At 38.5% G+C, this 20,682-nt stretch overlaps 1 protein-coding gene across 7 annotated transcripts in view; it reads right to left on the reverse strand.

Annotated features, from left to right (window-relative positions):
- The window catches only part of LOC115335745 (multidrug resistance-associated protein 1), a 65,503-nt gene that overhangs the window by 34,537 nt on the left and 10,284 nt on the right, over window positions 1–20,682 (reverse strand). For all 7 annotated transcript variants that reach the window (XR_005931438.1, XM_030001883.2, XM_041120223.1 and 4 more), the window contains 11 exons: window positions 15,071–15,247; window positions 14,173–14,298; window positions 12,685–12,819; window positions 11,434–11,559; window positions 8,562–8,623; window positions 7,541–7,672; window positions 6,304–6,531; window positions 4,870–5,047; window positions 3,977–4,138; window positions 3,115–3,207; window positions 1,531–1,734 (listed from right to left, as the gene is read on the reverse strand). Coding sequence is in view for 6 of the 7 variants with exons in the window: in XM_030001883.2 (XP_029857743.1) it covers window positions 1,531–1,734; window positions 3,115–3,207; window positions 3,977–4,138; window positions 4,870–5,047; window positions 6,304–6,531; window positions 7,541–7,672; window positions 8,562–8,623; window positions 11,434–11,559; window positions 12,685–12,819; window positions 14,173–14,298; window positions 15,071–15,247 (1,623 nt within the window). In the remaining variant the exon portion in view is untranslated. The remainder of the gene's footprint in view (window positions 1–1,530; window positions 1,735–3,114; window positions 3,208–3,976; window positions 4,139–4,869; window positions 5,048–6,303; window positions 6,532–7,540; window positions 7,673–8,561; window positions 8,624–11,433; window positions 11,560–12,684; window positions 12,820–14,172; window positions 14,299–15,070; window positions 15,248–20,682) is intronic.

A 20,682-nucleotide genomic window follows, 5' to 3' on the forward strand; every position in this document is an offset into this window, starting at 1 on the left:
TTCAGCTGTGCCTGGTACAGTAGCTTGTTTGTACAATCCTTAGTTTGGACAACCATATCCCAGGGAGAAAGCTCTCCCACGGAGATCAAAAACAAGACAGGGTCTAAAGAATAACCTCGCAAGCAGCATGTCTGCACTCTTGTGTTACCAGCAATTAGTCTGGAATACACCCTTATCAGCGCACATAGCAGTAGGGGAGATACTGCAAAATGAACAGCTTCCTGACACCATTATTAAACAATGTTTTAAAGAGCCCTGGCCATGGAAACAGGAGAAGGACTAGAGGAAATAAAGAGTTTTGTATGTCAGAAGTGCTTTCAAGTAGGCACTTGCAATAATTCTTTAATGAGAAGTTCAGAAGAACATACACGAAAGAACAAAAATCTGAGAAACAGCATGTTAAACAGCAGCCTTGCACTTCAGGCTGTACCGTTTCTGCCCCAGTGGCAAAACCCCTAAGGTGTAGGACCATTGCCACGTATTCACAATGTGCGCTGAAACAGCTACTCGTTAGGCGAATTTCTCTTCTCAGACTCCACAGAACAGCATTAAGGAGTCCACCTGCAGAGGTTTATGTAGAAATTTCATTTAATAATGTATTTATATTAAAACCATCTCAGACTTCTTTTAGAAAAGCATTCACTTCAGAATGCAGCTGATGTTTCCTACCCAGGGCACTGCTTCTTCTGCCTTTCATCATGCTGAAGACATAATGTAAACGCTAAAAATGTTTGTGGTGAAGGAATCTGAGACTGGAAAGTACACTTAAACACCTTCAACTGGAACAGCACATATTTTATCCTAATGTAGTCACGGCTCTCATTTGCTTCTGCAGAAAAGAGCAATGGCCGCTTGTTCTAATAGGGTCTGAAGCAATTTTGATGTGATCTCACCCTTCTCTCCCTTTTATTAGCTTATATGTAAGCTAACCACAAACACAGTGGGGATGTTTCACATATCAGGAATTATTTTTTTTTAAATGAGAATTTGAAGCAATCCCATGGTACGCAATGGTTTTACCTCTCCACATTGTTCTTAAACAGATGCTGGGAGAACCCAAGACAGAGGTACCCCTGGTGCACAATGTCCCATTTGATCAAGGACTCTTAACTAAGGACCTGCTGCTCTCAGAAAGATGCTGAAATAAGGGAAGTTTTACACTGTCAGCCACAGCTACCACCTGGAGGGTACCATGCACATTAGTAACTTCCTCTATATCTGACAGTACATTTAATCTTAGGTTCCTCAAGTACACCACCAAAAATAGAGGGGGATGCAGAGGAGGTTTTTATTTTTAAATACTTTGGCCACTACCTTCTAGAATACATCCAACTTGGATGTTACCAAGTTTCAAAGGAAACAGTAGTGCCTTTTCATAGAGAAATGGAGACATAAATGTTCAATTTCCCACCACTGCGGAGGGCATTCTAACTCTTCCGCTCATTAAAAAACAAAGCCAAAACAAGTTCTCAAGCACTGCCTTGGAAAGCATGATCTCAAAGCAGAGACTTGTCAATTTGTTTCACTTACCAAAAAAGGAGCACAAACCCAAGTGAAGGTTGCCATTGCAGCAAGGTAAGCAGATTTTTTTAGGACTTTGAGTTCTTTCTGTCTGATCTCTAATACCTTCTCTCTGAAGGCTAATTCCCAAGCATACAGTTTCAGAACTTTAATCCCATTGAGAATTTCATTCATCAGCTTAATTCTGTTGTCTTTGCTCTTCATTTGAGCCACCTAAAAACAACATTGCAAAAAATAATTAGCAGGGCACAATACTTGGCAGGGCCACAAAGTTCTGAGCTTTGTATTTTGCAATGGCAAAATTTACCTCATTATCATCAAAAGCTTACTAGCTTCCTAAGCAGGAAATCTGAGATGCTATCTGAACAAACAAATATGCAGAATTAACAAAATGTTTTAAACCAATTAAAAGAATGCTTCATGCAACTAAAAATCCAAACCAAGATCAAAATAATTGTGGCACTGGTTTAAGTGGGATTAACCCTGCATCAGGGAGCCCTGGGACTCGGGCTCCCCCTAGGTACAATATGCAGTTAAAAAATAAGCCACTATAATCAAGCTTCAGTGATGTGCAGTTGCATCTAACCCAAGACCAAACTTGGTTTTGCTCCATTTTCAGCCCTATCAATGGCTTTCTGATGGTGCACTAAGGTGAAAAGTTTTCCATTCAGCCATAAGAAGAAAGTCCATTCTTCAGAAGTTTCCATCTTAATAAAATATTTTAATGAGGGTAGTGCAAAGCTGAAACAATGTTCCGACTCTGCACTAGGCAGTCAGTAGACTGCACCAGTACAGTCATCCCAGACAGCTGTTACCAGCAGCAGTGTGGCTGTGACAGGCTAGATATCCCTACTTCTCCCATGTAGGAACCAAATGTTGTGGTATATTTTGATGAACACCTAGAACTAAAAGGTTTCATTTACATAAATCAATCCTCTCTGACATTCAGTAAATTCAGTTAATAGTGAAGTCTGTACCAGAAAGCACATGGCGGGGCTGTTGGAAGCAGTTTTAGCAATAGAAAACATGAGAGTTTGAGTCTACATTTACTTAAGTGCACCCTCTGTAACAAACTGATTCCCTCTAAATAAAATCAACTAGGGATTAAAAACAGCCAACAACTAAGACTTCTCCCTCCTCATCTCTCCAGGAAGAAGAAGGAAAACAACAAACCACACACATATACCCCCCAACACTGCAGCCACCATCCTGGAAATGTGAATATTTCCCTCATTAAGGTTCATTAGGCAGACAGTAGTTTACATTTGCACTTTTGTTCTTAGGCAGGAAGTTAAAAACTAAACTACTTCCAATCCAATCATCGGGCATTTCATGGAGCTGGCTAGCCTGCTTGCTACCTTGGTCTTAACACTACTGCAAAATTTTTAGACCATTATGTACAGACACTCTGTAAGGCTGAAAAATAAGTGAGTTTGTTTATTCTGCATACACAGTGTCTCTGACTTTTATTTCCCTTCCCTTTTATAAGGGATAAATAGAGGGAAGGAAAAAATTTTAAATGGACAAACCTCAGGAACAAGTAAAAAAAAACGTGTTTCTTAAAAGCACTGTCACATATATAAAGGTTCTAACCTGATAGGTTTTTGTCTTCATTGCCATCACAGCATTTATTGGAACCAGAAGGATCATGACAGCCACACCTGCCAGCACTGAAGGACCTAAATTCTGAAAAGCACTTAATTGTAAACATTTATTCAAATTCATTTTTAAAAATCTTGGGTCAAACTACTGCATATGCTCCAGAAAAACATTCTGAAATAGCTTTTCAACCTCTTCTTCCCTTTTCAAGAACAGCTTGGGGGAAGAAGAGGAGGATCAAGGAGGGGCTTGGGTTGATGTTTATGTGCTTTGATTTTTGAAACAAGCATGCATATATAGCCCCTATGTAGAGAGGTATATATAGATATAGATCAATCTCTATCTATCTATCCACACATATGGAGATCTTTTAATGTTTTCTAGTTTTTGTTGGTTTGTCTGTTCTTCTGAAGTAGAGACCCATGCAGGGAGTGACTAACTCCTTGGGGAATTTCATTACCTTTCTGATTGACAGTGAGAATCAGGAAGAGTCAGCCTGGTGGCTGTCTGGACTAGAAATAGCAAACATCTCATATGGTGACTCCCAGAGTGCAGAACCAAGATCACTTTTCTTTAAATCAAGTGACAAGTGAGATACTATAGGTGCTGCAGTCCCCCAAAAGATAACAGCTCCCATCTGCATCCTCCCCACATGCACTCAGATGTGCAAATTAAGAACCTCCTGCCTTCCTTCTTGACAGCAGTGACAAAAGCAGCTCTGAATGGCTTCTAAACAAACAGCATTTTCTCCACACTGCTGTAAACCCTCCAGTGGTCTGAACAACAGCTGTCTGTAGTCATGACCATAGGAAGCAGCACATTGCCCAAGTCAAAACAGGAAACATACAATACTCACCTGCCACAGTAAGTACAGGGCTAATATCACCTGGAGAGGTGCAGACCAAATCATGTTTATATAGGTAGCCAAGTCCATGAACCTCTGAGCATCCACAGACATTAAATTCACAATCTCACCCACAGTAGAAGTCTTTCTAGCAGAATTTGTGATAACAAGTGCCTAGGTGCAGATTAAAAATAAAAAACAATTAAGGCAATGTGACGGAAGACTTAATCATTTGTATTTTCTCCACAGAATTCAAATACTTTACAGAGCTTCATCTTCAAAATTACAAGCACTCCTTTTCCTACTTCATATTCTGTTTACCTTGCACATCTTACAATATGCAAGTTGTATGGTTTGAAGCATGCACCTGGGTTTAAACTAATAGAGAATTAAAACAACAAGCAGTCTTTGGGGTTAGGGTTGGTTGGTTGGTGGTTTTATTGCTTGGGGGTGGGCGGGTGTTTGCTTGTTTTGTTTTTCAGTGTAAGAAACAGAATCTTCACTTCTTGTTACACATTTTTCTCACACAGAGCAATCAGTCCACAGTTTTCTAAAATGTTCCAGCTTATTCCAAGATGAGGTGGCACTGCTGCTAAGTCCCAAATGAAGATGTAAATGTAGATGCATCTAAATTTCTGAACAAACTAAGGCAGTTTCACACTCCTAGTCTAAATGAGACAAGGTTTGTTGTTTGGCAGTGGGAAGAAGGAGGTGCCTGAACTTTAACTAGTAAATTAGAAATTTGCTCTATCTTAAAGGCTTTTATCTGTAAATTAGATACACTCTTAATTATATTAAGAGTTAGGAATCAGCCTACCAGAGTCTCCCAACTACTTTAATTATTCAGACTTAAGCGATGTATTCACAGTCACCAAGAGGTATTGTATATTTAAAGAAACACCTACCTTTCGATAAATTACACCAACAATAGCTGTTTTGAGCCTCATTCCAGTTACAAAGCAAATATGAAAATACTGGTGAAGAATCAGTGTCTGAAGACAGGCACAAACAAACAGCAGCACCGTATAAAAGTAGCCTTGCCAGTTTGGGGCAGCTTTGTTATTTACAAAGTTGATTAGCAATCTGTGGAGAGAAGAATTAGTTTTCTTGATATATGCAAATCAAAATTAAATGTTAGGGTTACAGCCTTAGATTATTCCAAATGTTATATGGGTCATGCAAGCACCAAACTTAGATAAAACACTTAAGCAAACTTCTTAGAAACTGGAGATCATTTTATACTAGCACACATCACTCCCTCCTCCTAACAAGGTACTATTATAAGACAAAGTATCACATTCCTTACATGTACAGCATTCTCTTGGAGCTACACTAAAAAGTCTCGTATTCCCTCCAGCTAAAATACAACTACTTACATTTGTTTTACTACTTCTCACGTTAAAGCAATACAATTCCTCCTACCCCCTTAGCTCTCTGTTGCTTCACATATTGTGACTTGTAGTCCCACACTCATTACAGGTTAGAATTAAATAAACTCTCCTGCTATTGTTGATTATGTTCCTGCCTGGCCTTTCTTGTGTTTGAAAGTGTCGTGGTTTAACCCCAGCCATCACTAAGCACCACGCAGCCGCTCGCTCACTTCCCCTCCACCCAGTGGGATGGTGGAGAGAATCAGAAGGAAAAAGGTAAAACTCATGGGTTGAGAGAAGAACAGTTTAATAGAACAGAAAGGAAGAAACTAATAATGATAGTAATAACAATAATAAAATGACAATAATAATAAAAGGATTGGATTATACAAAACAAGTGATGCACAATGCAATTGCTCACTACTCGATGCCCAGTTAGTTCCTGAGCAGCAACCCTCCCAGGCCAACTCCCCCCAGTTTATATACTAGGCATGACATCACATGGTATGGAATAGCCCTTTGGCCAGTTTGGCCCAGCTGTCCTGGCTACGTCCCCTCCAAACTTCTTGTGCCCCTCCAGCCTTCTTGCTGGCTGGGCATGAGAAGCTGAAAAATCCTTGACTTGGTATAAACACTACTTAGCAACAACTGAAAACATCAGTGCGCTATCAACAATCTTCTCATACTGAATCCAAGACATAACACTACACCAGCTACTAGAAAGAAGATGGACTCTATCCCAGCCGAAACCAGGACAGAAAGGAACATAAAAAGTCAAAACATTTAATGCACGATGTTATAATTTGAAAACCAATGGACCAAAGTCATCTGTGTGCGTGGTCTCTAACCTGCATGACAACTCTTCGCCATTGAACCAACTGAAGCCAAAGCAGCTTAGTGAGTGAAATACCAGTGTTTTAAATTCTGTCCACATACTTTTAATACAGTAATAAAGTATACAGGTCTTACTTCAGAATTTCTGGGCCTGCAAACATCAAGAGATCATGTGCAGCTTTAAACAGGAAGCTCATGAGAAAATATGGTCCAAAAGTTTTATATAACACCTTGAATAAAGATGCTTCAGAGCTCTTCTGAGATGGTTTTACAATCAAAGCTTCAGCCTCTTCTGTCACATCACCATTTGAGTCGCTTGATTTTTGCTGCTTTTTGGGCAAGTATAACATGTTTAATGGTTGCCTGAAATAAGAGTAGTTATATAATGTAGCCTTTATTCAAGCATAAAGACAACTGGAAAAATGCACAGTATACAAATGAGACATTTATGAGCTGTTTATTGCCCTTCTTAATAGTTTAACTGGGTTTTACTGTCAAACATCTTTTTAATCATACAACCATAGCTAAATGAACTGGCCATTCAGAAATGGTCATCTTTGTAGGGATTGGTGACATTCCTGTTGAATCTCTCCTATAAGTCTGCCCTGGGGAACGAGGAATAGGGTCATAACCTGTATTAAGCTTAAAAAGCAAAGGACATTATTATTCTAGAACCCAGTATGCTCAATTTTCATCAAAATCAAGGCCTTACTGTACCACTGGAGTTAACATTGCAGTCAGATTTATGCCAAGTCATCCCTAATAGACTGAACACATTCATTTCATACATCTGGCTTATGCCAAACTACATCTGAACCTCTGAGGACAAGCTGAATGTAAAAATACACTGTGTAAGCAAGCAAGCAATTTTCCTTCAATGAAAAGGTACTTCTATTTGCTGCAGTAAAGGCTGATGAAAGTAGGGTGGAAACTGCAGGCATGCAGTCTTTCTAATTTTAGTCATCTGGCTTAGATGCCTAGGCTCCCTATATAGTCAAAGGAAAGAAATAAGCTTCTCACTTTTACACCCTGAACTGCCCTCCTGAGGCTTCACTAACTATAGAGAGAGCCCAACCTCCTAAATTACATGACTGAAGTTTGACTGTGTGAAAACATTCCCTCCCCAAGGAAAAACCACACATCAAAAGTAACAATAATCAACTTTGGATCATGAAAGACTAAGGGAAACTTGACGCAGCTCTTCATAAAGAAGACACACAACGCCCTACTTGGTTCCTGTTCTGTATGCACTTAAGGACAAATACAGAGATGCCACTTGGGCCTTACAAAAGGAGGCTTGAGAGGCTGAGTAACTTGAGCTTTTGAACCTCCACATCTTGGAAGAACTGCCAGGCAGGACAACCGAACTTACCTCTTGGTCTTTGCCCACTCTTTTGCCCAGTTTCTAGCCAAACTTGGCACTATCTCCTCCGATTTGTCCTCTTTATTTAATGACCACAAATCCTTGGCTTCCAAAGGTCTCCGATAACCCTGAACCATCAACCTGTATTAGAAAGAATCAGCACTATATATTTAAGACCACTAGAGATACATGTGTGTGTGTGTGTATATATATATATATATATATATGCGCCACAAGACAGTGGTCCTTACATCCAGCCCCGAAACAGAGCCAGCTCTTCACAAAAATGCATCCAAGAGTTAGTACATGTAGCAACACAGGTCCAGAGGCTAAAACATACATCCTCCTGTCTTTATTCTGAGAATTAGACACCAAAACATCTAAGGATCCAGGATATGCCACTGAATTCAAATTTCAGGGAAAGTAAAAGGATGAAGTGATCTCATTTGAAAATCAGCCAGGCAATTAATATTCCCATGCCTAACAAGTTTCAAAATTTTTATTAGCCTTTAATTTTGCAAAGCAACTCCTTTCATCTAGCTTTCTGTTGGAACTCTGGCCAAGTACCAAACACAACTATACACCAATATTATTTTACATGTTTCTGTGTTTTAATTCACAAGGACGTGTTGTGATCAAATCATACAGCATAACTAAAGCTAAGTTAATGAAAAAGAAAGAACCTACTGGACAAAAAGACCTAATAGTTTTGAATGCCTTAGTTTCTAAATACAGCAGATAATTTCTACCTTCTTATATTTCCCAAAGAAATTTTTTTTATTACATTCTTTCAGGAAATGTACTAAATATATACTGGCAAAATTTAAAATTATGAAGACCCTACAAAGGAAGTAAAAAAGATTGGGGGGGGGGGGGGGGGGCGCAAAATTCAATTTCATCTATCTACAAAACAACCAACTAAAACAACCAAAATTATTACTGCATGATTATTGCTAATTTAACTCTGAAAGCAGGATCCTAAAATGCCATCTAACTTTAACTGGTGCTTTATGCATCATCTTGATCTTACCCAGTGATCCACCAGAATGTGATTCTGGAGAGGAAAGAAGCACTGAACTCTGGACATGGATTCTAAAGGAGAGAAAAATAAATTAATCCACATACAAAGTAACTGATACAGTGCCAAAGGAAACAAAGCAAGCAGAAAAGATGCTTTTGAAATTCCTTTTGTTTATAGTATTTTTTTTCACATTACTAAACTTGTCATTTATGCTGCCGAGAACTTGTTCAGAAAACACAAGCACAGCTTCAGGGCTGTCAGCAGACCACTGGGACACAGGAATAGCAGTGCTCCGTATCAACAATGCAACAAATAGTTGAGGGAATTTTATAAGACAGTGCAGGCCAGACAATCTCTCAAGATGTCATGATCAGTGCCTCCCTATATCAATGCAAGGCATGCTACTGTTATGAGAACATAAATATGTTAATGGGGTAGAGTTAGTCATAAATGAAGAATTCAGTTCTACTGTTCTAGCAGTTAAGTGCTGTGACTCCATCAAATCAGATGCACAAATGAAAAAAAATTTGTAAACTCCATAAAAGCATCCCAAAACAGCCCCTAAAAACCCTGCATCTCATTCACCAATAACCATGGGAAACTTAAGTTTCCATAAAGGTACACAGCTAGCTTGTGTTCTACATCTAGCACAATGGCTGGCTGTTGTAACTACTCTTCAGGTTAACATCCTCTCCTAATCTAGTTGGATTAAAACAGCAGAAAGGGAGGCTGGAATAATTTCAAACGCACTAAAAGTGATTTACTTGCAGAATTCCAGTGCAGATTTCTCTCTTCCCTCTTTCACTGCTCTGAACAGCATCTAACAAATGCTAAAACCAGCCACTCCTTTGGCACACGAACCTCTAGGTTTTTATCATCAACTATAATTGGAGCAACTCAGGTATTTCCATCTTCAAAAGTCACCAAACATTATTAGAGTACTGCAATTAAAACAGCCAGAGCCAAGTGTTTCCAATATTTGCATTTTTCAACTAATGTTTGCATAACCTGGCTTCCCCACTAAGCTATATTGAAATGTGTTGTATAGGAAACAGACTCCTGCATTTCCTCTTTTTCACAACAACCTTTTCTGCAACTTTGGAAAAGTTACTAGGGGGGTGCGGCGCAGGCGGTACTTTCAACCTTCAGCCATGCCAACATTCCTGACAGGCAGATCTTACTTCAGCGAATTTCAAAATATTCTGAACTTTACATAAAATGCTGTATTACTTTTTTTGTTTATACTTTTTTTAATCTACTTGCAGGTGGAAACTAAATTCAAGAGTCTGCTAGATCAAGTACTACCAAAAAGTGGACCTCATTTGCATAAAGCAAAAGTTGAAAACAATAAAACATATTAGATTACTGTTAAAATAAACTATTTAATTTTATAAAAAATAGTATATCACACAAAGAACTATTAATCCTACTGACATTCATGCCAGATAGAATGAAGACAACAAGTTGTAACAAGTCTGGACTTATGTAATGTAAACAAAGTGAAAACGATGTCACTTTAGTTTTTTGGCTTAAGTAAACATATAAGGTCTTACTCAAGACTTACAAACATTTCTAGTTTGGAATGCTTGGCAGAAAGGAATAAAGCAGAATTTAAGACTGACTGACATGACTTGCTTTGTTCTTTTTCCCATCATAACATTCAACAAACACACCACTCATGAAAAAAGAAGGTTAAGATTTGAAGTCTGCCCTACTTCCTAGAGACACTCCTAGAAATAGTCAGAACACAAAAACAAACCACTGTGGTCTCAAAGCACCTTGTAATTATTGTAACCATGATCAAAGCAGAAAAGGTTTCCATAAATCCACAGTATCTTGTCAAATACATTTTATCCCTGAATGGGATGAAAAGAACCCAAAGATGAAGAGGATCCAAAGACTCAACTCTTCCCTCCAGGCATATGCAGGCAGACTGTCTGCCAAAGGTAATGCAGAGCACCACTGGCACACTGGATACTGACAGAGAAGGTAACTGTAGAATTCACTAAGTGCAACTGGTTACGGGCCTTTTCCACAGTTACAAAGGCAACATTTATTTCCCACCCTCACACATTTCACACCTTCCTTCATCAGTCAGTGCCACCTAACATCCATGAAACCGGAATTACGCCATATAAAAAAAACAGAACTGAGGTTTCTAAACTTGGCCCATCCAAACTCCAGGAAGTGACAGGTGTCACTCCACTGTGACTCAGAAGGTCTAGCCCAAGGCTAAGCAAGCAGTATAAAGATGCAACATCCCTTGGGTCACTTCAGATCCATGCCATATAGCTAGCACACATAATTAAGAACACATGCAAAAAAGATCATGTCTAGATACAATTAAATTTCTACATCCAGACCACCGTCTAATGTTAACTGCTCTTGCAACTGAGCTGGTTAAATTTTTGCTTGGCACAAGAGAGGTAAATATGGAAATCAAATGCATCTATCCAGATTCACAAGTTTTCCATGTGTAGATTCTTCCCCACCTTCAATAGGAAGGGAATACACATCCTTATGAGTTACTGCCTACTGAACGGTATCAGATGACTAGGAGGACAGCATTTCAAATCAGTATTTCCCACCAATTGCCAGAAGTACTACTGAATATAAATACGTATGACTTAACCTTCAGGAATGCTGTTCAGGAATGACCGAAACAGTATTTTTGCTCTTTCTCCTAAATACAGCCCACCTGCTTTGCATGTAATGGGCTTCACCTTCTGTGTCACCAGCTAAAGAGCAGAAAGAACACTCTATTGCAAACAAGTCAACAAGATTTGAATTATTCAGCATCTAGAAGACTATGGCCTTATAACTCATTGTACAGAATATTGCACATATGATACTTAGCACTCAGTATAGACTGAACACTTACAGGATCATTTACTGTTTCAGAAAACAAAGGTGGTCGTTCTGGAAAACAACACAGGATGAGCTGTACAAATAACAGGACGAAGTAGATGCAGAAGGTGACATAACGAAATGCATCCACTTCAGCACCCTACAAAGGAAGGTAATATTCCAATTAGAAGGCTTGAGGAATTTCTTTAAAACAACATGTTAATATTGAACATAAGACAGCTCCTTACTGTAAATTCTGCAAACTCCATAAATGTTACGCTACCCACCTCCATGCAAATTAAAGTCAATGTCTATTTTGGTAAAGGGAAGGTAAAGAGAGGGGGGAGGAGATGAAAGATACCATTTCTTTTTAATCAACCACTGCCATAAACACACAAGCATGAACTTCTTCTGTAGAGCAGTTCTCTTTAAGACATGGTTTGTACCAACACAGCATGCCCCAATTTGAAATCAAGGTATTCTTTACAGGAGCAAGGCATTTATGCACTGGGTAGTAAGGAGTTTTCAAAGCAAATTTGTTAATTAATATGCACACAGAAAATAAGAATTAGAGAAGCAGAAGTTAGATTACAGTCCATTGCATTGTGCTCAAATTCCAGAGGTTCTTCCGTTTTTTAGACTAGGACTGATACATAAAGCATAATCCACAGAAATCAAAGCACAGGGACAGATGGACACACTCCCGCACACACCCACCAATAAAATCCCACTCTCAACAGCTGAAGACAAAAGTTGGCTGAAAGTCCTCAAAATTCACAATATGGCTTAAAGGTTTCAAGAAATAAAAGCAATATGCCACTTTCAGGCAGCTCCACAATTAATCTGATATTTGTATAAAGCAGACTGACATAAAAATATTTCACTTGTACACTTTCATTTTTGTCTCAGCAGATGAGACCACATTACCATCAAACCAAGCGTTTCAGGAAATCCACTGTATAATCAACAGGAAGACAACGTAAACTCCCAGAACAGTTTCATATAAAAAATTATACACTTTTATTGTACTCAAGCAGACACATCACCTTTCTGGAACAGCTAGCAGAATTTTCTTGGCAACTGTTGCTACAGTTAAGATCACTATGAATTTCACTAGCATTTCAAAACAAGAGCCATTAAGTCTTACTTGGTTTGCTTTTAGAACCCTGGGAATGAAGGTACACTGAATGGATCATTAACTTGACTGGCATAATTAGCAAGCAACTACTCTATTACTGCAGCATTTAGGATTATTTTCAACTGAACGAGGCTAGCAATCACTTACCATATTTAAGGCATGTATTTTAGATCTAAAAACCACTGTGGCACATGATAACGAGATGAGCCAGAAAATCGTCATTACGCCTGAAGACTGGACTCCTTTTATTCTTTCATATTGTATTAAAAATGTGGCAAGTAACTGTGGACAAATAAGATAAAAATATATTCACAAGCTTTAAGTTTTACAACATGTTATACACATACAAGGTATTGTGTTAAAGTGTGCTTATTTAACATTTCAAATCCAGTATCTCTCAGACATTCTAACACTAAGAGATTTTAAGTGTAATTCAAAAAGATGTTTAAATAGGAAATTCTTTGGAGCAGTAAAGATAAGAAGTGGACAAAAAAGGGAAAAGGAATACATACTACATCGAAGTAAATTACCACATACACAAAAGCACCATCAAAAGCTGCCAGTCTTTATTTCTTCACTTTTCTGGTTCTACATCACAAAGAAACATGCAATTATAGTAATGCTATATCCTTCCCAAGTATTTCCTGACTAATTCTTTTTAAAATAAAAAGATTTCTTTCCATACAAGCCACAGCACCAAACAACACTGACCAAATATTACCCTATTTCTGTATTTTGTGTGTTTTCAGAGTCCTTTAGGAAGCTGGTACAACTTAGTAATCTCACTTGGCTGCTGCAACACGCATTTTCAATTAGCCTAACAAAAGCTTGACAATTGCATTATTAAATGACCACAAAGTATTTAACAGCTCTTGCATCTGTCAGTATGTTTCAGGCCTGTTGGGTTTTCTTGGCTTGGTTTTTTTGTTGTTATTGCTGTTGGGGTGGTTGCATCCCATCCCATCCCCCCCTCAAGTATCATGTTTAATCACTACCATTCCAAGTCTAATAAATGTAAGGCAACTGACAATAAATTAACAGCAAGGCATTTTCCTTGAAATGCAGGCTGCAGAGATACTGGTGTGAAAGTAGACAATACCTGCACATGTAGGCAGAGAGAGTTAGCTGGGAACACCTATGTGCTTTATGTCGCATTTAAGACTTTCCACCATGCCATCAAATGTAACAAAGAAAAGATGCACTAAAGAATGTTACATGGCAAGAGAGTTTGTAGTAAGATACTTAATAATGTGATGCGCTCAACAGTCTTTTACCAAGTTCAGTGTGATTTGTACTATCTAGGTTTAATCAGTTCTCTTGACTTGATTCCTCCACGTCATGCTCAAGTCAAATGAATGGTAGCTCAAGCCCACCAAAGTAAGGCAAGACAACTAGCACTGGCTTGTGTGCCGACATGCAATGCACTGAGCACAGCTGGGTTGGGTTTTGGCTTTTTTGTAATTTCTTTATTAAAAGAAAGTGGACATTTCAGAGTCAATATTTCACAGTTCAACTGCAGATTAAGTCTTTATGTAAAGACTGTAGCTTAAATAATTACAACACTGTGAATAATGCTAAGATACATATTATTGCTTAAGGCTTTGCATGAACAAAGGCCGTAACCGAAGAACTTACCATAGTTATACCCAATACTGTAGGCCTAATGAGAAAAAACGGAGCTCGAAAAATATTTTGACTTCTTTCCCAGAAAGAGTAGAAAAGGTCTGCCCAGCAGACTATCCACATTATTAAGCCCAAAGCCTGCAATACAAAAGTGTATTTCATACATCAGTTCACACAGATTAGGCAGCACTATATATACATGAACACTAGATGTTATGTGTTAGTAGAAGAGGAGTCGTAATCAGATCATCTCTTTTGGGCAATTCTACAACATGCATAAAAGAAGAGTAATTTGGCTTTACCTATTGGATCCCCACTAGAAGAAAAAAGTTTACTAATTTTTAGTAGCATATAATTCAGTATATTATGAAGCAGAAAGCTGGTGAATCTCACTTGTGAATAACAGATTGCAGAGACAAAAACTCTCCAATACACCATGCTATTATAGTCCTTCTTAAAACTTCTCACTTATTCTACAGGGGAAAAAAAAAAGTAAGAAAACATTAAGTACCTATTTCACAATAGAAGTGGAGTAGAACACCTGCAGCAGCTGTAGAAATCTATGCTGTGTAACTTAAGAAGCTGACAGGATAATAAGTTCTTTTTATTATTGAAATAAAAGGCCTCAAGATCAAGTTGCCTTAAAATAGTCTTCTCCAACTGGTCTTACAAAGGATTTGCATGCTTTTTTGCTATGTCAGAGTAAATTTCAGAAAGCCTACCGATAAAAGGGCAACAGAAACACTCAAGGCTTGGAAATCAAACACAAGTAGGACAAGTAAGTTACAGCTGAAGTGTGCACACAGACCAAGACTGATGCTCAACAAAAATAGTGTGCTAAAACATAGCTGAAAATAGGTTCAAACTTCCAGATAAGCTTAGTAAGTTCTGATTTTAAAAAGTCACATACCGTTTTGGCTTTGTTGAGATTTGACATTTGTATGTATCCCCTGTCATGACAACGAAGGTATAGGAAGTACACTGGGAAGCAGACCCATAGGTAAATGCAAGGAATCCAGACCAAGACTGTGTTCTGAAAGCATTGGGTGAAGTCTGGATTTTCTGTGTGCCATGTCAGATTCCAATCCTGTGGAGAGAAAATGGATCAAGTTAAAGAAAAAGCAAAACACAGAACTTCAGTATTTAAAAAAAGAAATAGCCACTATCTGCCTTATTTTGTATCTCTTCCCGTGTATTCATTTATACTTGTATTAAACTGGCTCCATTCTGTGATGTATCTAATTTTAATGCACTTTTTGTAGCTCAGAAGTTTTAAACCTTCACAAGATTACATTACTGTCACTTTTGTTGGTTATACACAGCTACCACAACACACAAATCACTCAAATGTAATACTGGGATCTTTAACAGTATTAATCAAGGATTTTTCACATCATCATTGAAGAAAAATAACATGACAATGCTACCTATCTCCCATTACAACCACTGTGCATGTATGTATAAATACTCAGATACACTGCATTCCCAGATTTCAGTGTGGAAACATTATTTGGCACACAGTAAAAGTAAACAGCATGAGACAACATCACTTCACTATTTGTAAAGTAGTCTCATAGCTCCCAAGCTGTCTGCAGCAAACACAGTTGAGACTTTCTGGTAATTCATAACAACAGGGCATAGAACTAAGCAAAAGGGTCGCCCTTGCAGCCCATTTTCTACTCAAAAACAGGAAAACGTAAAGCAATATAATTCAATGTTTTACTATTTCTCTCAATACAATTCTCAAAAACAAGATAAACCACCATACAATCAAACCAAAACCAACACAGTAATAAAAATGTATCACCGTTTCCATTACTGATATGAGGACTATTTACAATGACAGGCTATTTAGTAAAACGAACTTTCATAGCATATTTATGATTGGCTTGAGTTAGGGAAATCTCTCGCAGGAAATTTTACCTTAAAATTACTGACTTTGCTGTAAAAAAGGGAAACTTTGCTGCACAAGGGAAACTTCCTCTCAAGTGCTGTAGATTTCTGACTCTCCAACAGAATGATGCAATACACAGATACTGCTGCTGCAGATGGACAGCAATACAACAGTTGAAGCATAGCTCACAGGCTTCTGTTTAAAAGCCACAAAGCCAACAGTAGCAGTCCCATGCCCAAAAGCTTGTTAACTATAGTGTCATTTTCAGTTGCAAAGCATTTTTTCAGACTGTTGCACAGCTTACAACTGCACAAAATACCAGTACCACTACTGGGACATAATGGTAGTCAGTAATCCTTTTCCTCTATAAAAGCCTGAGCTGGTCACAGAAATTAGTGCCATTATCCACATTTTGTAGATGAGGAGACAGAACCAAAAGGAGCTGTAGTGCCTGCCCCCTCTATTCCAACATAAAAGCTGGAAACAGATCCCACTGCTCAGAACTGCCACACTTTGATCCTTATCTGTCCCCCTTTTCCACTGATTAAACAGTTCCAAACACAAAGAGAAGAAAATAGATCTAAAAAGAAACAGAAGATATAACTTGCAAAAATTTCACCTTGAGGCTAACCAGACATTATTTTATCATAGAGCAGATTTCCCCTTAAATTGACCATTCCGTATTAAGTTGTTTTGTTGTTTAAGAAAAAAAAAAAAAAAAACAACAACAACAAACCCAACTTCTTAACTTATTAACAAAATTTTTTTCCTTCCCCACTTCCCTCTCAATTTGTCAGAATCTAGGCCTTCTTTCTCGGTTAGATACAACAGAGAGTATGCACAGGACACAGCTGTTATTCTTCTCCTCTAATTCCACAGCATTCTAAAAATTCTTCTCACTTCATATCATTTGTAATTTGTCAGTTAAAATAAATAAATAAATAAATACCCAAACTTAATACAGCCAATTCAAGGAAATTAACACTGGTAGAGCAAAAAAATGCCTGATTGTGTTTTATTTAGTGTATCTGCATAGGAGTCACATAAGTTGTTCATCAGGCAGCAGCTGTGAGACCCTGTGGGCAAGCCACAAGCTTAAGTTCCCTGACTGTGTAACATCATCAGAAATTTCAGTCGAGTCATCCTTACATTTAGCCACTGCACAAATATTTTTGGCTTCCTAAGTACCAGCTGCTCTGCTCCAGCACAACAGCCAAGAAAAAGTCTTATGACTCTGCAGAACAGTTTACAATTCACAAATTAAGATAGTTAATATGATTATACAAGTAAACTGACAGGATGTAATCAGCTTTACAACAAACAAACAAGAGCATTGACATCATTTTATCGAGTAAATTTTTTGAGATCTACACACTGCTTAAGAAAGTTACTACCTCCTTTTTCAGTGTTTTTAAATGCTTGCTGTAAAATGAATCAGGCAGTTACCAGAAAGGACAGAGCAGCTAACACACGTCACTGCCACGTGGCTAAATAAAAGAAATAAGTGCTGTATGCATGACTGCTATGCATATTGGCTGGAGGATATTCTAAAAACATGTGCAATCTCTCATTTGACTCTCATATTTGCAAGTTATCTGGAGGTGTTTCTGCATGAAAGGCAAGAGGGTTACAATGCAATGGTACTTCAGGGTTAAGAACAGGAAGTGGGGACAAATTGGCAGTTTGGGGTAACATTCCTGCTGCAATTTAACAGCTACAGCAACATCAATGTATCTTCTTTCACATTTTTTCAGGATTTGATCCAGAGGCGGTTGATATCAAATAGGAGTTTGCTTAGCTTAAATACACTATTCTTCTCTGTGCAAGAGAAATGGCTACATACAGGTGAGGTGCAGAAGTCCCTTCCATTTTACATTCATTTCAGGTGACAAAAGGTGAGGAAAGCATGCATTAAGAGAGACACGCGGTGGTATTCTTTCCTTCTGATTCCCTAGGTGCAGTTCTCTCTGTGCAGGCTATGCCTACACAAGGCAGTAGCACAAACAGGAATAAAGCTGTAGACCCAATACTTGCTGCTGAGCACCCATTGTCCTCACAAGATGCCTTTCACTCAGGTTCACAAGAAACAAGTTGCAGCATCCCCTGCAGACTGACCAGACTGTCCATAGGCCACTGGAGCACACTTCCCAGTTAATGCCTGTCCAAAAGGTGCTTGGTCCACTCTTAAATGAACCAACAAGCAGGACAGGGGACTGTTAGGAGGTAAATCAGAAGCAGGCTCCCAGTCTGAACTGAGATGTTAATACCCTCAGTGGGTTTTGTAAAACCATTACAAAAGAAAGGTATACCCTAAGTTCTGCATGGAGGATACCATAGCTTTATGAGGTTCAGTTGTGGCTGGAAAGCATGTCACTGTCATCATGAAACCAACATGTATTCATACTTAAATCACAATGTTCAGTTACACAAGTCTGGAGTAGTTCTCTAGTTCTGCCAGTTTAAACTACATGCTTCGCCTTTGCTTTATATAAACCCAGTTTCAGAGTTTTATTTTTTTCAGCACAAACCAAAGTTCTTAACAGATCAATGCAGAAACATTCAGTGAAGCTGACCTTTGTATTTAACAGACATTAATTAGCAAATTAATGACAATTTTTCTGACTCAAGTTTTAGAAACACTATTTTAGCAAGTTCTGTTAAAGCACTAAATTGCCCCATTTTCACATTTCAAAGATTAATAACATTTTTCACTCTGACTGATCAGCTAACCCTTCCACTTTGCAAGAACATATCAAGTGACAGAGATCCAAGTATCCATTGAAAGCCCACACAAACTAGCAGCCTCCTACCATGAAGGAGGAGGAGGAAAAAAGGGGTTAGGTCTATAGCTATTAGATTGTATAATCTGGAAGCAGCCTTTAATTTAAGCTATGACTGCATGAATCCACAGGAGAAGAATCAGTGTGATCCTTGTTCCTTTCTTGGTAGATGCTGGGAGAGATGAGATCTGCTGTTGGCTTAGTTTTAGTCTTGTCCAGAAGAACCACATCTCAGATGTTACAATAGTTCCAGGTTGGGTTTTTTCTCCTTTTAAAATCCCTGGACAATTTTAAAGTTTCCCAGAGTAGCAAGTGGATATTTTTAAATTTATCCAACCTATTTCTCAGTTTTCATTTCCATCCCCAGCACTGTGGGTGAAAAAAATACCAGCCCAGAGTTTTTGTGCCCAATAGCACATTTTCTCTTATGGCACAAAAAGGCTTCCTATCACATTTGAAGTGAAACCTTCTATCTCCAAGAAGAGCACAAAAATTCCTTGCTGTTCCCCACAATTACATGGATCTATTCACAGGTAAACCACTTATTTAACAATGCATAAACCCTAGGAAAATAAAGAACTGCATTAATTCCCATCTAAAATTTCAGGAACAGGCAAGATAAAAACATTGGCAGTAGGTCTGTAAGACAAAGTTGCAACACTAAAGATAAGTTATTCTGCTTCTGCTGAGGGAAGGAAGACTACAGGGAAGCTGTATGCCTCCAATGTGCCTTATGTGAGGAATAACAGTATTTGACACTGGACAGGACTTTGTGGCTGGCTGCCTCTCTCCTGGCAGCCAGGAAAGGCTGTTAAGCGAGCAGCCAGCGGCCGCCTGTTCTCACATCAATAATCCTACTTGATCCACAGCACATTTTAAAATTCTCGCTGGCAGAAATAGACCAAAATTGATCAGTTTCAATGCCTGCTGTGCTCAAGTGTGCTGGAGATGCAGGCTGCCAACCACACTGTTAAATCCACCTGCATGAACCAGCTGTGACTGAAAAATGACTTAAACATTACCACACACCTATGTAAAAAATGACATTATAAAACCACACTGGAATCTTAATATCATGGTCAACACCCACTCCTTCAAATGGAGTTTAACACTGACATCGGTGTGTACCCAGTACTTTGATATCGCCACAGAAGAACCACGTCCTTTGTAATACAAAGATATGGTTTCTCAATCTTATTTTCCTAACAGTAAAAAATATTTTTCATTCAATGCAACACTTACATTTATTAGAATGCAAGTAATTAGATCTCTCAGGCACTAACACCATAATTGCAGCTGACAACTTCCGTTATGGTAGTATCATCACTTTCTCATTGAAATAGGAAGTCTCACAATCTGGCAGCTCTAGATAGCGTATTAAAAAATTCCCCAGTGTAGCACCTATAAACCCATGAGCTGACTCAACCATTCTCCTCAGATGCCACGAGGCCATCGGCCTTTAGCTTACACTATCTAGGACAGCAAATTTCTTGCCTGCCTCTCCCCAGATAGGAGATTTGCCTGGTCTGGCTGAGCCTACAGCCTCAGAGGAGCTACTAGCATCAGTGGACAACAGGGGGGTGGAGTGCAGAAAAGGACTTCTCCCTTTAAGGCTGGTTTAAAGGAACTCTGACTTTGCTTTTTAAGGCCCTGATATCACCATTCTCCATTAAAACCAATAGTAAAAAGAGTGACACTGTTGACCACACTGAGAATTAAGGAAAACAATGAACTACAAAGTGATCCAGATGTTGCAATAGGTTAGAAGGAGGTCTGTTTTCAAGTGATGAACTGAAAAGAGCTCTCCAAAGTTACTCAGCTTGCCGAGTTAAGTTTTATTCAATTTAG

Source organism: Aquila chrysaetos, chromosome 25 (assembly GCF_900496995.4).
Source record: "Aquila chrysaetos chrysaetos chromosome 25, bAquChr1.4, whole genome shotgun sequence".
Classification (NCBI taxonomy): domain Eukaryota; kingdom Metazoa; phylum Chordata; class Aves; order Accipitriformes; family Accipitridae; genus Aquila; species Aquila chrysaetos.